At 29.6% G+C, this 18,792-nt stretch overlaps 1 protein-coding gene across 1 annotated transcript in view; it reads left to right on the forward strand.

The window, feature by feature from the left end:
• The window catches only part of dnc (phosphodiesterase dunce), a 343,784-nt gene that overhangs the window by 17,773 nt on the left and 307,219 nt on the right, over positions 1-18,792 (forward strand). The window contains exon 2 of the mRNA XM_075379582.1: positions 563-745. Coding sequence (XP_075235697.1) covers positions 563-745 — 183 coding nt within the window. The remainder of the gene's footprint in view (positions 1-562; positions 746-18,792) is intronic.

Below are 18,792 nucleotides of genomic sequence, written 5' to 3' on the forward strand. Positions count from 1 at the left end.
TAGTTTGAAATATCAGGAAAATATAATTTTGCCTCTTTTTTAATCAGCCATTGCCTTCCTAGACTGCCTGAACACCCCCAATTTCTTTGGGTGCACCCACAAGAAGGCGTTATCGCCCACTTTGAGAGCAAACGCTGTAGATCTAAGTTTGTAAGGTATAAATAATAGGAGATGAATCGAAAATCAATTAATTTGATTAGCTAAAATATGTTGACAATATCTACCCAATCTGTTAATAATACCATAATTTGATATGTTTTTAACTAAGCTTGTTTTTATCTAAATTATATTAATATCTTTAGCTCAGGATAGAATTTTGAATAATTTTTCGTCCTTTAACAAATTGTTACAAAATTAACCTTTTTTTTTCACAATGAAATATCAATAAAAGTTTATAAAAGTAAATAGTAATTCTTAGATTTATTAAAGCGGAGGATCAACTTTACATTCTCTAAATTTAGGACCGTTGATAAAAATTGCTTTCAAATTTTTATAAGGTGAATTCATGTATATTATTTTTTAAATTTATTTATTTATAATTTTTTTCTTTTTTTTATTACAGTTTCGATGTTGAAAATGGGGCTAGTCCAGGACGATCTCCCCTGGATGGAGCCGCTTCACCATCGGCTGGGCTCGTTCTACAAAATTTACCACAAAGAAGGGAAAGTTTCTTGTACAGATCTGATTCGGATTTTGAAATGTCGCCAAAATCGATGTCTAGGAATTCATCCATCGCCAGTGAAAGGTAAGTTACAATAATAATAATAATAATGTTACAAATTTATTTTTGAATGCTTGTATACTTAATTATAAATAATTATTATTTTACATAAATATGTTCTTTTATTAGCAAATTCATCTTTGATTTTTTTTGTAAAGAATTTATTGTTTGTAAAAATTAATAATAGAAGTAATACTATTATTTACCGGATGCAATCTAATGACAGACTATGATGATTGTTTTTCATCAACCAGCGTTGGCGTTTTAAATCTGGTATCATAATCATTTAGGTTTGAATTACTGTTATTATATCTAAAAAAAAAGTTCTAGAAGAGCTTAAATAAACGCGCCTTTCTTAACTAAACTTGTTTACTTAATTTTCGTTTAAATAAACTGTAAACAAAGGTTGTTATTGTAGGTAATACTTTATTAAGGAAATTAACAAATTAAAAAAACTTACATAATGGAATTGAACACACACTTTCTATGATGTAAATATAGTATGCAATAATTATCAAGGTCATAAAGCTGAAAATTATTTACATATGCGTCATTTCTTAGTGCATAAAGCTTCTTGACCTTGAAATAAATAAAATAATTGTGATGTATATGTTGCCGCGAAAGACCGATATCTGGCTAATGTCGATATTTTCCGTTGAATGTCGATGCATACCAAATACGTCACTGAAAGACCGAAATATTTGCTTATTTAAAATTAAATATTACTTTTTTTTTACGGGGGTCTCCTAATCTATTTACTTTAGATATTGGTATTGGGTGATTTTTTTTTTATTTCTAGTTATCGTTTCGATTATATGTGTTTATAGACACATATAATATGTGTTTATAGACACATATATGTGTATTATATGTGTTTCGAGGTTATATGTGTTTGTAGACATATACGTGCGAAGGTCCTAATTTGTAAATATTTCGGTCTTTACCGACGTATTTGGTATGTGCCAACATTCACCGGAGTATATTAACATTCTCTGATTTCGATGTTTCACGGTATCGTATACATAGTAAGTACACCTGAATCGACATTTTCTGATGCAGTAATCGTGTTACTATAAAGTTCTGTCGTTTTACTGTATGATTTCCACTCAAGCGTCTTGTTACATTGAACCACATTTACTCATATAAGAATATAATATAATCCTTATCAGTTTTTGAAATTATATTTTAAATACATGGATATCTACGGAAACGTTCTTGTTTATTTATGATAAACGTTTTTGTAGCAGTAAGGATTTATTTTTCTATATTTCGTATTTAGGAATTTAAGGTGATCATTCGGTCGTGAATTCTGTCTTTTTGAAGGAAATTTTAGGCCTACTTTCTTTTCGACTTCTTGTCGATTATTTATTCTGCTGCCATTTTGGGATTCTCCGACAAAATTGCAATGTCGTCGGCAAAGGCTAAGCAGTTCATTACAATTCTTTTCAATTTGGTACCTAGTTTTATTTGGTAATGTGTTCCAATCTGTTCTATTTTCTACAAAAAAATTAAATATAATAATTAATTAGTTTAATAAAGATTGAAATCAAAAAACGAATTTTTTTGGTTAAATGCGTGATCATCAACAAAGAAATTAATAATTTTTCTGTTTTTAAGGATGGAAAATTAAACAGATTCATATTTATTTAAAAAAATATTAATCGTTAATTTTTACATAGATAAATTAACCCAAATTTCAAAGACAAAATTTCAAAAAAAGACAAAAAGTTAAATTTTTTTACAAAAAATTTTGTATGGATATTAAGAGGTACATTAATATGTTACTGTGTTTAGTACGTCTCAGTTTTTCTTATGGTTCTGATACATGTAAAGTACAAAAGTTATTAATCACAATTCATTTCTTTGAGCGTAGTTATGTTCACAGTATAACCAATGCCTTTGGTGGGCAGAGTAAAGGTATCATTTTTCTGAGTTAACATCTCTTGTTTCAGTGCTTTGAAACGGAAACATCCTTTCAATGGTTTGTTGTATCGGCTTACCGATACAACAGTTCAATTTGGTCACTTATGAAGAAAGCAGAAAACTCCTGGACTTCTCATTTTCCTTAGTATTCCTGGCATGGGATGCATATTATCTTGAGAATAGTTACTTAAGGGATGACCTATGTATCTTATGGCAAGTCGTCTTATTAATTATGACATCTAAAATGTATAAAATTGTAAAATGTTTTGTACTTAGGGATTTTGGGTAATCTGTGATGTCGGTCGTAATTGGTATCTTTTTGAAAGAAATTTTTAGCCCTAATTTCTCCACGATTTCTTTTAGTTAGTTTAACTGTTCTTTTGCCATTTTGAGAATATCTGAGGAAATTGCAATATCATTGGCAAAAATTAGGCATTTAATTCTAATTCTTTTATTTTGGGGCTCAGTTTTATTTAGTAATGTGTTCTAATTTCTTTCCTTTTCTTTTTACTTTTTGTTAGGACAGAGTTAAAAAAAGTTGGGGGTAAACCACTCATATATCACACTCCTGCTTTAATTTCGAATTCGTCTGTTTAGTAATGCTAATTGTTTTAGGATCCACACCAAATTTTTCTTGGCTGAAGTTTTATCAATTTATTGCATTTCCTACATCAGTATAATTAGGAGTTTCAATTTATTAAAAATGTATAGGAATTAAGAAAATTAGATGTAAATGTAAAGCCATGATTTCCTGTAAATCATGGAGTAATAGCGTCTCAGCCTTTCACCCGGAAGTCCAGCGTTTGAATCCCGGTCAGGCATGACATATCTTATACGTTAAAAAATTGAATCTTCATATTTTACTCAGAAGCTCCCAGCTTAATGGGTTGAATTAATTCATCGAGGAAAACATCTTATCACGTTTTCTACTTGTTACTTTGGTAGTGCAATTTAAACGTTCCATAAATTTCTGAAATAATTATGTAAAAAATTATTATTTAAGTATATGTAAGAGCCAATATTATATATTGTTTTTATAATAATTTTTCTAATTGTCTTTATCGCTGTAATTGCTAGAAAAAAAAAAAATTATTTTAGTTTTCGATGCAAGTAAGATTTATTATTAAACTAAACAGTATGTTGTAAAAACTTATAACGATTTGTAGGTAATTTCAATTAAAAATGGAATGGATGAAGAGTAAAAGGAAAGTACTTAAAAACTGATTATTATCCCTTAATATTATGAAACTCTGAAATTTTTCGCCACAGCGAAAACAGGCAAAAACATAATTTTTATTTATTTTCGTCAAATAAATTGAAAACCTCAAATGCAGGAAAAACAAAATTCTTGTATTATAAAATTCAATTTTTTTTCTATCAAGTGGTGTTCATAAGATATACTCCTCAAAGATAATCATTATCTTTTGTGACGCGTACTTTTGTGTCCGTCCTACATTTTATCTTCCAATACTTTTTTGTTGTAATTTTAAGCCGTATAGAATAAGTTAACCTCGTTTTAAATTGAATGGATTCCCCCGGTTGATAACTAGATTTAAATTCATCGGCATAAGACAGAAAGAAAAGAAATTAATCTAGAAGCAGTTTCATTGCAATTCTAATTTGTACCTGCCATAATAGAATCATTACCATAAATCAATTACTTTCATAATATAATCTAAGTCCAGCGTTATTTTCTAATTAAATAATCTTTTTAAATAATGAAAAATTATAATAATTTTTTGTAATAATAAACTTAAATTAAAAATTTACTACATCTCGCAAAGAATTTTATCTTTTATTGGCTGTAGATATTTTATTTATCGATCAATTTCACTAAAGTTTCTCATAGATATTAAAAAAATCTCAAAATATCATTTTTTTAAAAATCCAATTCAAAATCAAATACCAGTTTTTACATGACTGCCCAAAAAGGAGTATAATGTATTTATGTTTGTTCCACTGGAGCAGCTCAAGGGCTAAACCGATTTAGATATATGTAATTAATATTAATATGTAATCTAATTCCCAGCGTTGGAATCTTTACGTTATGCGGAGTGTCTTAAGTTATATAAATAAATATATATACGGTTTTCCGTCTACGGTTGCTCTAAAAAATAAATATAGGAATTGCCTTTTTAGACTTGAAAACGATTTGCTTTTGTGTGTTTTTAACATAGATCCATGTATGGAGAAACTTTTAAATTAAACCAAACGCAACCATATCATTAATCTATTTTCTTTACATATGCACTTATAAATGAATTAGTATGTTTATAATAAATTATTTTTTTCTCATAAAATGATTTCATTATTGTTTGCGTGCAAAATTGTAGGCTAATTTCGCGACCCCCCTTTCATATTACCATGACCATCGTAGAGGTCACGACCCTGAGGGTGAGAAACGCTGTTCTATATTAAAAAGCAATGTTTTCTTTTTTGGCAGTCGTGTTTTTAATATTTAATATTTATCACTCGTCAAATATTTTAATCATCTAAAATCATGTATTTTTATTGTCATTTGTATGTTTTTTTTAATCTTTTCTCTTTATTTATCCCTCCCTGGAGCCGGATTTGCTACTAAGCTTGTACACAGCTCCAGAAGGGTGACATCGTCTCAAACTATTTTGGCAGAAACTAAGATTCCCCTCGAGATAGCCGGAACTCGGTCTTTAATCATTCACCAATCCTCTAATGAGAAGACACAAGGGGGTCCCCTATTGGAACTCCGGTCTTACTTTACACCCCAGTCAGGAAGTCGAAAGGGAGTCCCCGCCCAATCATCGAAAATGGAACACCTGAGCGTCCCACCACTCATGGACGAGGCTGACCCAACAATAGGTCGTCTCAAAAAGAAAAAGGTGGACGTGTCTCATTTCTTGCTGCTGGTTCTACTGCCACGACCCCCAAGTGAAGCCCTCAAACCTTACATAAGGAGCACATTAATCTCAGTTTGGCTGTCTTTCCGAAGATGCCTCTCAGCTCCCCCAAATTAAAGCAATGCCCCTTTTGATTTGTATGTTAGGTTACTGAATCCAAACGTTGTGTAAACACCGTAATATGTTCATAAAAGATCGTGTTTCATTTCATTATGTAAACAATAATACAATTATTGTAAGTAGATAAATTATCTTCTGATTAGATGAGGTTTTTAGGTATATAACTTTTTTATTGACTTTTAATGAAAATGTGCTGCACTCTTGTAATGTAAATGTTTACTAGAACTTATCGAAAGAGTGTCGGAGAAGAAACGTTTTCAAGCCGGTATGCTTAATAAATGTCATCTGTGAAGCGTTACTATCAATGTGTAACTGCGGATGGACATCCGCCTGGGAGAGAGCAAAAGATCCGTTTTAGGATTAAAATTTTGCCAAAAAAATTAGCTTTTTACAATTTTATGGTAATTCTGAACAGTTATCTGATCACCTTTAATTTTTTTTCATACTTTTATATACCGTAGTAGTTATGTTTAGGGTCAGTTAAACATAAGATGTAAATGTCATATAGCAGATTTGGATAGCGCGTGATCCTTGAAAGGTCCAAATCCCTACTGCATTATAAGTACTCTATTCAATTAGCAATCAGTTTTGTGAATTATCAGTAATTTGGAGATCGATAGGCCGGCAAGGACTACCCATACTTTGGCCTCCAAGGAGTCCAGACATGACACCTTGCGATTTTTTCTTGTGGGGGTACATCAAAAGCGTTGTTTATACACAACAAATTCGCGACCTAAACCGCTTAAAAAACAGGATTAATGAAACAATGACAACCATTAACAAAGAAATGTTAACTAATGTTTGGAGAGAAGTTGAGTGAGTATCGTTTGGACATTTATCGAGCGACTAAGGGCGCACATATTGAAATTTATTAATTATGTAAAAAGATTATTGAGACGACAAATTTGAAAAATAAAAAACATAAACTGTAAGTGTTAACATAAACATAAACATAAACTGTTTTAATTTAAACCATGTTCAAAACCGCACCATTCTTTTATGATAACTCTGTATAATAATTCTTTTTCATTTTTTTTATTTTTTTTAATACACGTTCGTATTATGAATAAATTCACGAAAGATAATGAAGGTGCCTGGGAAAAAATAAATGAAATTTAACTGAAAATAAATTTAAACAAAAGCTGATTATTTTTTATCGTATTACTTAAAACAATCTAATTTCTATTTACAAAATCATCATTAAATTTTTTTGACATTAAATATTTGCTGTGTAATGATTTTAGTTTATATCCTTGAATAAAATTGAGATGCATTGAGCAGTTATTATTATAAGTACTATTTATATAACATGTAGTTTTTATATTTTATTTTAGTTGTAAGAAAGTAATTTTATCGTTTTTTTTTTTAATTTATCAATAAAAAAAGCTATGTTTAAAAATATATTATGCTTATATAAATTTTTCATACGTAAAGTAGATAAATTTTGTTACACCAAATAACAAAATGAAAATGTTGTGTTTTTGTAAAACTGTTTTTCTAAATTAATTAGCAATTTAAAATTTTATAAAGAAAATTTTAAATTTTTATATACATAAAATTACTTAATTTAGGTAGAAAAACAAATTAGAATACATGTACTGTTTATAAAGAGTAGCACTGTAACAGTTCAAAATTTATCCGCTAGAAAGCGCTACATCCTACTTTTCTGCAATTTCAGTTATTTCCAATAAAGACTATTACCAGCATTTATTTGTACCATTTTTAAATTTTATTATTTTCTTATTATGTTCTTTTTTTTGTTAAAAAAAACCTAAAATTATTAATTTTTGTTCGTCTATAAATAAAAACCTATAGAATAATTAAATACTAATAAAAAATAAACAAATAAATTTCTTTATTATTTTATGGAGTTTTATTGAACATTCTGTACTCAGAATTAATGCAGATAAACTGATTTCGGATTATTTTATATTATGTTTATGATGAATTTAAAACATAACTTATTAAATAATAATGGTAAAAAATTGCAGGTGGTAAATTCCCCTTCTCAATAACTTATCCCTTAAAATATTCAATTTAATTTTAATAATTAATTTTTCTTCTTAAAGTAACTAAGATACATACTTAAAGAAGGTAATCTTCAACTCACTATTCTCTAATTATCTGCCAAGTTGGATAAATTTTGTACATTAGTAATAAAAAGTTAAATTTTTAATAAATTGTCATCTAAACATTAAAATATAATTAAGGCTTTTTGTGCCAGTTCAGATGATATACAGTAACTGTTGAAAGGAGCTTGGCTGATTGTCTTTTATGATTACACTTCATTACAGCAGCTTGTAGTGTGAATGTTATAACATGATAGCTACAATATTTTTTCTCGCCAGTATAATATTTTATCAAGAGTTTTTTCATTAATTTATGATTGAAATTGCTAGTAGTTGTAAAATGGAAAACCATTGATAATGAAATGCTAAAATTTTGCTAGGAAAAGTTAGTCGTTGTCCAGTTAAACAATTTATTTTCATAGATGTACCCTGTTAAGTTAAAAACTAATCAAAAAATGTTTATTTTATGGTAAATTGCAATAGGAAAATGAAATTCTATGCAAGTACAGAAATCTTATTTGTGAATGAAAAAAGACAACCACCCACAATTATGAATTAAACTTCTAACTTATCGACAAAGAGATAAAATGATTAATACTTGTGTAAAATAATTATACTTTGTGTAACATTGAAATTAATTGAATAAATAAAAATATATATAACTCTTGTCAGAAAATAATATCCTTTTTATATTAAATTACATATTATAGATTATAATTAAAACAAAGATATTTAAATATTCAAAAAATTCAAATAATTCTTCATAGGCAATTTCAAATTGGACTGAAACCATTCATTGTATGGTTACCCTGTTTGAAAATCGTTGTACCATATCATTTTAAAGTTTACAAATTTTATCTTTTATTTTCAAAATATCTCAAAAAATTTCACATTAAAGTTTTAGGTACTGATTGAATTAAAAGCTTTACCCTTGGAGAGGTGCAGATATGAAGTGATACTTCATTATTTTATGCCAGTGATATGTAAGGTGGGTGATAATGTTGATAACATTATGACTGATTGTCTTATAACTTCCCTCATCATTGATGATGAACTAATATTGTGGAAAGTATGTTATTAAAATATTGTCAAAAACCTGATTTGTTTTTGTTTTTTATATATATAAATATCAGAACATAATTTTTGCAAGAAATTTGTTTATTTTCACTTCAAAAATATTTTGAGTTATCAAAATTATTTTTTAAGGATTCTGAATCTGATAAAATAATTCTTCATTTAATCTGTTTGATAATCATGTGAATAGCTCCTTTAAAAAAAATTATGTTATACATTCTGTTCAATAAAAATCAAAAAATCAAATTTTTGGTTAAATGCACGTTAATCAACAAAGAATGTAATAGTTTTTTTTCTATTTCTAAGGATAGAAAATCAAATAGATTTATATTTATTTTTAAAAATATTAGTCCTTAAATTTACTAAAACTTAAATTCTTCATTTACTCTAAATTAGCCCAACTGTCAAAGACAAAGATAACCATCAGAAACATCTTTTGCAAAAAAAAATATTTCTATGGATTTTAAGAGGTACATTAATATGTTGCTTTGCAATATACGTCTCAGTCTTTCTTATGACATATATAAAGTACAAAAGTGGTTAATCTGATTTCATTCCTCTGAGAGTAATGATGTTCACTATACCAATGCCTTTAGTAAGTAGAGTAAAGATATTTTTCTGATTTAAAATCTCTTGTGTTTCAATAGATTTGGCTTAACGACACAACAATACAATTCAGTCACTTATGAAGAAAGTAAGAAACCGCTTCACTTCTCATTTTCCTTAATATTCCTGGCACAGTATATTTGTTATTTTGAGAATACCTACTTCGGGAATGACTTACATATCTTATGACACGTTGCCCACAACTTCTTTTAGCAGTAACACCAAAATATACAAAATTGTAAAATGTTGGGATCTCAATTTTTTCATCATTTTGAGCTCCTTTTAATTAAAAAAAAAAAAAAAAAACAGCCTGAAGTATGTGTATATTTTTAGTCTCTTCTGCTCAATATCAAATGGAACATGTGAAATTCCCTTCTCAGACCTTGCTAGTTAACTTGTTTTCTGGTTATCAACTCAACCGGATTGGTCATGTACTCTCTAAATAAAGAAAACTCATATTAGACAAATACTTTTCCTTGTTTTTGTAGCAAACGAAGTACTTAAATGAAATAATTTAGTGTCACAGTTAATTACAAATTTTTAAACTAACATTATTTTAAGCCAGTCTGACTGCATTAGGTTACGGATAATAACAATTAGTTCAGTGTTACCATCATCATAATTAAGAAACAAAAAAAAGTTTCCCTTTAATTTTAGAATTTCTCTTTCAATATTAAGAGGAAAAAATATAATAAAATGATTAAATTTAATGAACGTTGAAGAGAAAAGATAAAATGAATCGATATAATGTCAGGTAAATACATATATAAATATATATTTTTATACTTATAATTTACAAAATCGCAATTGTGCTTGCAAGCTCAGTGAATCTATATACGTTAGTAGTTAAAAGTTGTAAAGATGTTAGCTGATAAATTTTGCATTGAGTCGCTTAGTATGATAAAGCTATATTTCATAGCTTATCATTAGCTATAATTTATTTGTTAACAGCCTGTTAATTACTTCACTTTTTTTTCATTTGAGTAAAAAGAAATAGTTAAAATTTTTTCTAATATTAAATATAAAATTTAATTAAAAATTACTGTTAATTTATGGAGAAAAATTGTTGCATCCATATTTTTATGTAGAGCAATTTTGAGTAAATTTTTATTTTACTAAATATTTAATCATCATCCGAAAGAAAGAAATGTAATCAAACAGAATATTGTCATTTTATCAAAATTTCTTTTCGATTGCAATTTAAAAAAAAATCGGACTGCAGATATATTTTTTATAGTTGTACTATAAATTGCTCATTTCTCCTCGCTCTTTAATGACCTTTACTGACGCTCGGTTTATAATTAGATACACATGTAAATTCATGTCAGTAAACATGAAGAACAGGAATCGATCCATTAGTAACGTCAATTAAATTTCCAGTTAATCCTATGTAACAATAGTATCAAATCAGCAGATCTCTTATAATTCTAATTAATACATCCAGTGCTTTTTAACCGGTTATTTATCGCTTCTAGACTTGATTCATATAACAAATATTTATTACCGGGTTGTCTAAGTAAACAGTTTTTACATATTTACACAAAGAAAATATTTTAATTAATAATTTATTTGGATGATGAATTATAAAATATAAACGATAGAATTTCTTTTAAACTACTGGTGGAACACTACGTCACGCAAATAACCCCCACTTTCTGTCTCACAAAGTTGTGCTGTTTCTAGAAATTTATTCGTGACGTCGGTTAAAACATTCGGAGTTTTGCAAACATTCGGAGCCTCAATTTCAGTTTGAATATTGTTTTTTAATTGTTGACTGGTTGTTGGCTTATTAACATAAACCATTTCGTTTAAGATATGCCCAGAGAAAATAATCTTTTGGCGGTTAAATCCGGTGAACGAGGAGGCCAGTTGATTGCAGAATTCCTTGAAATTATCCGTTCCCTAATAATCTCTCATAAGAGCTGCACACTTAGTCTGGCCATGTACAGTGGCTCCACAAGACGGAGCCACTGAAGACCCTCAGTCATCCTTTGATCCTGATAGAATAGCAAGCCGGTTGGCTAAGGGCCCTCCTAGGTGCTTACGTCGGCAAGATAGGCATCGAACCCCGGTTAGCTGAGATATTTGCCGTTAGGATGAGAATGGAAATATGGAGAACTCTTTCATGGAGCTACGGTGTGAAAGGCTGAAGGCATTGACCTTGCACCTGAAAGCGGATCAGAACAAAGAGAGATAGGATATGTTTTCATTAGAGGCTTATTAATTTTTTTTATCAGTCTCTTATTTTTTAGTAAACCAAGAAGAATTTGAGTAAATAGAATTGTAAGAAAAATCTGTCGTTGTTGGGATCAACAACACTTGTTTTGCTGGTATGAGGATAATAATTTTTATATTTTAAGACTCAATCAAGTAATAATCTGAATGCATAATCTAATTGAAATTAGATATAGGAAGAATTTTTGTGTTCAATTTTCGATGTTAGAGGATGACTCGGGGATGACCGCGAATTAATTTGATAGTTGAGGTTAGTAAGTTATGGTAGATGGTTGGAAGAGACCATACAAAGGTGAGAGTAGGTTGTGTAAATACACTAATGGAAATTTCTGCCGACGCGTGTGCACCGGTGGGATTCTGACAGAGGTCAAACTGATGATTGTGTTGTGTTATCCAGTTTTGAGGATTCAAAAGACGACCTCCAGTAAAGCCCGTCAGGGCTAGGTACGGAGAGAGTAGTGTGACAACCGGGATCGTCACAAGGCGGGTGTCTTCCCCTACAGAGTCAGGATGTCTTTATCTTGTTGGAATCACATTACTTGATTGTCAGCAACAACAGGTCGCAGAAACGTTTGAACCAAATGCTGGTGTCGCTCACCAGTTATGGTTGCAGCATTCCTGTCAACACTTTAAAACAGTGGCCCAATAATCCTTTGATATGTAATACCGCACAAGACTGTGCAGTTCCAGATTTTCAGTTTCCGATATTCAGAACTTTGTTTTTTAACAAAGCCATTCAGTTTAAGGTGAGCTTCATTGCTCATTATCAAATTATGCATGTTTTTTTATTTTCTCGTGCCAATTCTTGGAACTTTTTGGCATAATATAGGCATTGCTCAAAATCTCTCGGCTTCAGTTCTTGAACGAGTTGAATTTTATATGACATCAGTCGTAATTCCTTTACTAGTATTCCCTGCAATCTTCGAGTAATATTTAACAGAAAAGAAAGTCTTCGAGTTGATGTTTCTGGGCTCTCTTCAACACTCTCTTGTAATAGTTGAGTATTCTACTGTTCGGGGCTGTTCGTGGTCTTCCGTATTTTGCCATATCTCTTACTGAACCCTGCTGTCGAAAAGGTTCCAGCAAATGCCTAAACATGTAAGAGAAGGGTGGATTCCCTTTATTGAAATAGCGGCAAAATTTCGTTGGATCCATATTATTAAATGTAATTTTCAGAATAAAATTCTATGATTTTAGTTCGCTGAGCAACTGTGTAAATTTCCATCATTGATTTCCCAGATTTCTGTTATAAGATCTGAAAAGGAAATGAACAAAATCAATTACAATATTATTAATTTTTCAAATCGCTTGACTTCTTTTGAGCCACCTGTCTTTCCCCTAATAATTTTGTTTAATAATCAGTCACCGTTTGATTAATTAGTAATTTGTTAATTACTTTAATAAGAAATGTTTTTTTTTTTTTTTTTTTTTTTTTTTTTGTTAAGATCAGTCGATTTTGATGTAATAGAACTATTTTAACAAAATTCGGTTATTTATTGGAATTTTCTTTCAAAAATATAAAAATAAAATTATAAAATTCATGATTTTTTTGGGAGAGGAGAACTTACAGTAAGAAGGTTAACTGTAGTATCTTACAACTTGATGGCTTCATTACACTTGGAAAATATTTATGCGTTCAGAGAGGCCTAGCCTACTTAGGTTAAAAAAAAGATATTACTGTTATTTCCATCACGCTTACTTAAAGCGTTAATTTTATTAGCAAAACTTTTTGCGTAATGGTTATAACAGGTAGAATTAAATACACTTTTGTTACTTTTAGTTCTTTTATTTTTCAAACATTTTATTCTCTTTATTTTTTTTTTGCAAATGAACGTTTTATGATGTAGTTATGAACAACTGTTTTTAAATGCAATTTGCTTATAGGTAGTTAAAAATAATTATTAAGAGTATTTGTATTTATTTATTCATTTTTTTTAATTATTTATTTGAAAATCTGTACTTCAGTCAAGCTGTAGATTTTGTAGATTAGATTAAAAATAAATTAGTCTCAGCGTAAACATCTCATCCGGAAAATATTTTATTAGAGATATATTGTATATTTGCTTTGAGCTTATAAGCTCAGTTTACGTTATAAAAAAAATGCAATCTAATTTATTACACCCTAATCCAATTTACCTCAGATCCCACACTCAGAAGTAGGGTAAGCCCAAAAATAAAATTTCTTTTAAAGTAAAAGCTCTCTCATTCTAGAAATATTTCTCTAACCTAGAAAAGATTTAAAAAGGACTGTTGTTTGTTTCTTTATTATAAGAGTATTCAAAAAGTGATACAACCTTATGGAAGAACGTTTCTTTCTTTTGTTGCTGATTTAATTGAAGAAAATGGATTACACAATGCGGCAGAGAATATTAATTGCCTCCCATTACATTAGATGTGCCAGTTACGCCCATACCCAGAATGCCTTCACAGAAAAGTACGGTGTGAATACACCAAACAAGTCCTCCATTAAGCGACTGTACGACAAGTTCCAAGGGAGACGGAATATGACAGATGCAGCCAAAAGTAGTCGACCAAAAAGTTCTTATACCAGAAAAATTGATCGACGTGCAAGTTGCAAATTCTGTTAGTCCCAAGAAGTCAATGCGACGCCTATCTAGCCGGTCTGGTCTTTCAACTGCTTCTGGCCGCATGGCATTACGCAATTGTTTAAAAATGCATCCGTACAGAATTCGTGTTGTTCACGAGTTGTTATCGGCAGGCACTAGAAAATGTGTAGCTTTCTGTCAGTGATTCATGTCATCCGTAACGCCAGATGGGGAAGAACTCGATGATTGGTTTTGGTCGGATCAGGCACCTTGATGGATACGTGAATGCACAGAATTCACGCATTTGGTGTACGAGAAATCCACATCAGCTGTACGAGTCTCCTCTGCACGGACAAAAAGTGGGTGTTTGGTGTGCAATTTCACGTAGGCAAATCTTCATGACATTCTTTCACGGCACAGTGAACTGTGAGCGCTACAAACAGATAGTGCAACAAATTGTAAACACTACACCTGCAGACCGGCTAGAGTTCACTTGGTTTCAGTAGGACAATGCGACGGCTTATTCTGCCAACAACACTATGACTTTCTTGGATCAGTATTTTCACGGAAAAGTGATTTCAAAAGGATTGTGGCCCATTTGGTCTCTTGATTTATCTCTTCCTGACTTTTTCTTGTGAGGACTTACAAAAGTCATCCTCACATCATTCCCGAATTTTGGAGCGAAAATGAATGTGTCGCTTCAATTCCCAACTAACGTTAAAACGTGTTTAATAGCATGTCTTCTTATTCAATCATGTGAATCGCATGGTGGTGGCCACTTACAAGAACTATTGTATCTTAGTCATGTTCCCATAAGGTTGAGTCATTTTTGGAACACTCAGTATTTATTAAATGTAACCTGAAAATACTATTTCAAATCAGGAAACTGCTTTTCCTAAGAAGTGGTCTAGTTAGCCTTAGAAAGGAATCTAAAAGATTTTTTATAGTTTCTGTATGAAAATACCTGTAAATCATTTTTACAGGTAGGATTTCCAAACTTTTCTCGTTTTATCGAAAATTTACGATGTAACAATGGTCCTGGACAAGGGTGTATTTATCCTTTATTTTAGTTTAGGACCGGTAAATTGTATATTTGGATCTTTCTTGGCTAGAAAATCTGCACTCTCATTTTCCTAAACTTAGTGTCTATGCTGTTAGCATAATTTTACATATTAAGAAATGTAAGGTATATAAGTATTACTTTATGAAAATCCCAGACAAGTAGAGATAGAGTAGTGCGAGTTTAATGGCTTAAGCGCTACCTAACTCAGAAAATAGGTTATGCATTTATTAACATATTCCATTGTGCGACATAGCTAGGTGCAGTTAAGAATTACAGGTACTTTAGATGGAAAGGCGTATATTTGTCATAAAGTATATTTATGGATTTTTTTTAGGTTAAGGTTATTTTAAACAATTCATCAAAGATTCCAAAATTAGTATCTCCATTTATATATGAATTGTTAGTATAAAATGTTACAGATTTCTTGAAACAGTTTCAGTTAAAATATTTTGTGTCATCAACTAAGATTTTGAAAGGATTAAAAATTCAATTTTTTTTCACTATATTATAAGATTTAATATGTTCAGTATAAAATTTAGCTGATATCTGAGGCGGAAGGTAGCGTCTCGCCCTTTCATCTGGAGGTCCCGATTTTGAATCCCGATCAGTTTTTCATACACTGCCAATTTCTGTTTTCATACTCCAAGGTTCAAGCTTCATTTTGCAACCTTTTGTGGTGTATTAATTCAGTACAAAAAATAGCTCAATGTAGCTACTTCTATTTAGAATGGAGAAATGCCAATCAAAACGATTTTTCCAATGTTCAAAAAAAATTATTTTGTAAGCAATTAAAAAAAAATACTGATCTAGAAGTAACAGTATTTGAAGTAAGATTGTGAATATGCTTTTAAAAGCTCCAAAAATAAAAAGACAGGTTTATTCTGCCTGCCAATTTTTTCCTGGCAACTACTACTTTTACACAATATTCCATACATAAAGTATGACTTATAAACGATCAACGATTTTCTAATAAAATGTTGATATGCTAGATTCCACTATATCGCATTAGAATTTGGCAATAAGTTTTATAAACTTACAACTGCAACTAAATTTTTTTATCAAACTGTAAGTTTGATATCCAAAAAAGTTACAATGGGATTATAAACCGTACGGTAAGAGTCTCGCAGATATTTCTTCCGCTCAAAAAACAAAAATTTATTTAATATAAAAAAAAGTTTTTTTAATAAAACGATACTGTTATCAAAAAAGGTAAGACCTTAAACATTTCTATTATCAAAATTTGTTATTAATTTAGAATTTCTTTAAAAAAAATTACATGTTAAATATATGTAATAGACAATAGATATACAATAATATAAAATAAACAATGTTTAAGGGTTCCATAAGCAAAGAATTGAAAAATTTGTTACAAAACTCTTACCGGCCCGATTTCATTTATTAAACAACGAATAATCATAAGAATTGTTTTATTTTTGTAAATGTGATAATATTACATATAAATGAATTCAACCGGATAGAGTTTTGTAAAAAATTTTTCTATTTTTTCTTATTATATAGAATGCTTAAACATTGTTTATTAAATTTTATATTAATAACATATTTTGATAATGGAAATGTAGTGTCTTACCTTTTTGATATCAGTATCATTTTGTTAAAAACAGATTTATTTATATTACAGAAATTTTAGTTTTTTAAGCGGAAGAAATGATATCTATTCTTTTTCCTGTTTAGCCTCCAGAAATTACTGTTCAGGTATTACTTCAGAGGATGAATGAGATTGATATGTATGAATGTAAATGATGTTTATAGTCTTGTTACGGTCTCAGTTCGACCATTCTTGAGATGTGTGGTTAATTGAAACCCAACCACCAAAGAACACCGGTATCCACGATCTGATATTCAAATCCGTATAAAAGTAACTGCCTTTACTAGGACTTGAACGCTGGAACTCTCGACTTCCAAATCAGCTGATTTGGAAAGACGCGTTTACCACTAGACCAACCCGGTGGATTGGAAGAAATGATATCTGCGAGACTCTTACCGTACGGTTTAAATTTCATTGTAATTTTTTCTGGATATCTGTGTTTTGTTAGATTACTCTTTTATTTTTTTGTGATTTACTGATTGTTATCTTATGCATTTATTATTAAAATTTATTGTCTTTCTAGAACAAACATATACATTTTTTTTTTTTAATTTCTCGGCCAATTTTTTTTGTTGATAGTCATATCATACATTTCATACCATATTTTTCCTTTTTTATTAACTTGTATAATGACTTTCACCCCAATCGTAATTACCGTACGGTTTAAATTTCATTGTAATTTTTTCTGGATATCACTGCGTTTTGTTAGATTACTCTTTTATTTTTTTGTGATTTACTGATTGTTATCTTATGCATTTATTATTAAAATTTATTGTCTTTCTAGAACAAACATATACATTTTTTTTTTTAATTTCTCGGCCAATTTTTTTTGTTGATAGTCATATCATACATTTCATACCATATTTTTCCTTTTTTATTAACTTGTATAATGACTTTCACCCCAATCGTAATTACCGTACGGTTTAAATTTCATTGTAATTTTTTCTGGATATCACTGCGTTTTGTTAGATTACTCTTTTATTTTTTTGTGATTTACTGATTGTTATCTTATGCATTTATTATTAAAATTTATTGTCTTTCTAGAACAAACATATACATTTTTTTTTTTAATTTCTCGGACAATTTTTTTTGTTGATAGTCATATCATACATTTCATACCATATTTTTCCTTTTTTATAAACTTGTATAATGACTTTCACCCCAATCGACTTTCATCTTAGATCAAAGATATGATGTAATATTGAACTTATTACATTGTAACCCTCGATTTTTATCGTATCCGTGAACACACTTTTTATATTATTATTAAATGATCTATTTTTTACTTCTCCATCAATTAGTTCAAATAGTTCTAATTGTAAGACAAAAACTTTACACATCGAATTCATTTTTGTTTTATTTAATAAATCTTTGTTGCCACATTTGCAACACTTTCCTACTGTTCGTGTTTTTTGTGTTTTATTAGCAGCTATAATCTCTTTTAAACTAATAATTTTAGTATTTTTTTAAATGAAGTGATGGGAATTAAAAAAAATTTTTCATCTTCAATACTTTCATTTACTTAAGAGCATTTATTATTAAAACAAGCAGTAGTAGATTGTCTTTTTAATTTTATTAGTTTAAGTCCATTATCAAGTTTTTGTAGCTACCTACTACTATCAAGTACTGCTACCTAGCGGCGTGATTCGTAAACCCACCTTTTTGAGGAAAAAAGGACATAATTGAGTTACGCAGTTCATCAAATGGAAGAAACAAATTATATTCAACAAAATTCGAGTTAATTTTTGGAAAGTATTCTTTATTAAAAATCTAATTTTATTGAAATATACAGTTTAATGCTGAGTTTTTAATTTTTTTCCAAATTTCATTTCAATTTTAGGTTACGTCATGTTTAGAAATGTAAACATAGTTTGTTGATTTTGCTGTGCTGTCCAGTTCTACGGACTCATAACGGCGAAGGTCTAACGAACTTCTTGATAAATAATCATAATG

This window comes from Lycorma delicatula, chromosome 12, assembly GCF_047948215.1.
Source record: "Lycorma delicatula isolate Av1 chromosome 12, ASM4794821v1, whole genome shotgun sequence".
Classification (NCBI taxonomy): Eukaryota; Metazoa; Arthropoda; class Insecta; order Hemiptera; family Fulgoridae; genus Lycorma; species Lycorma delicatula.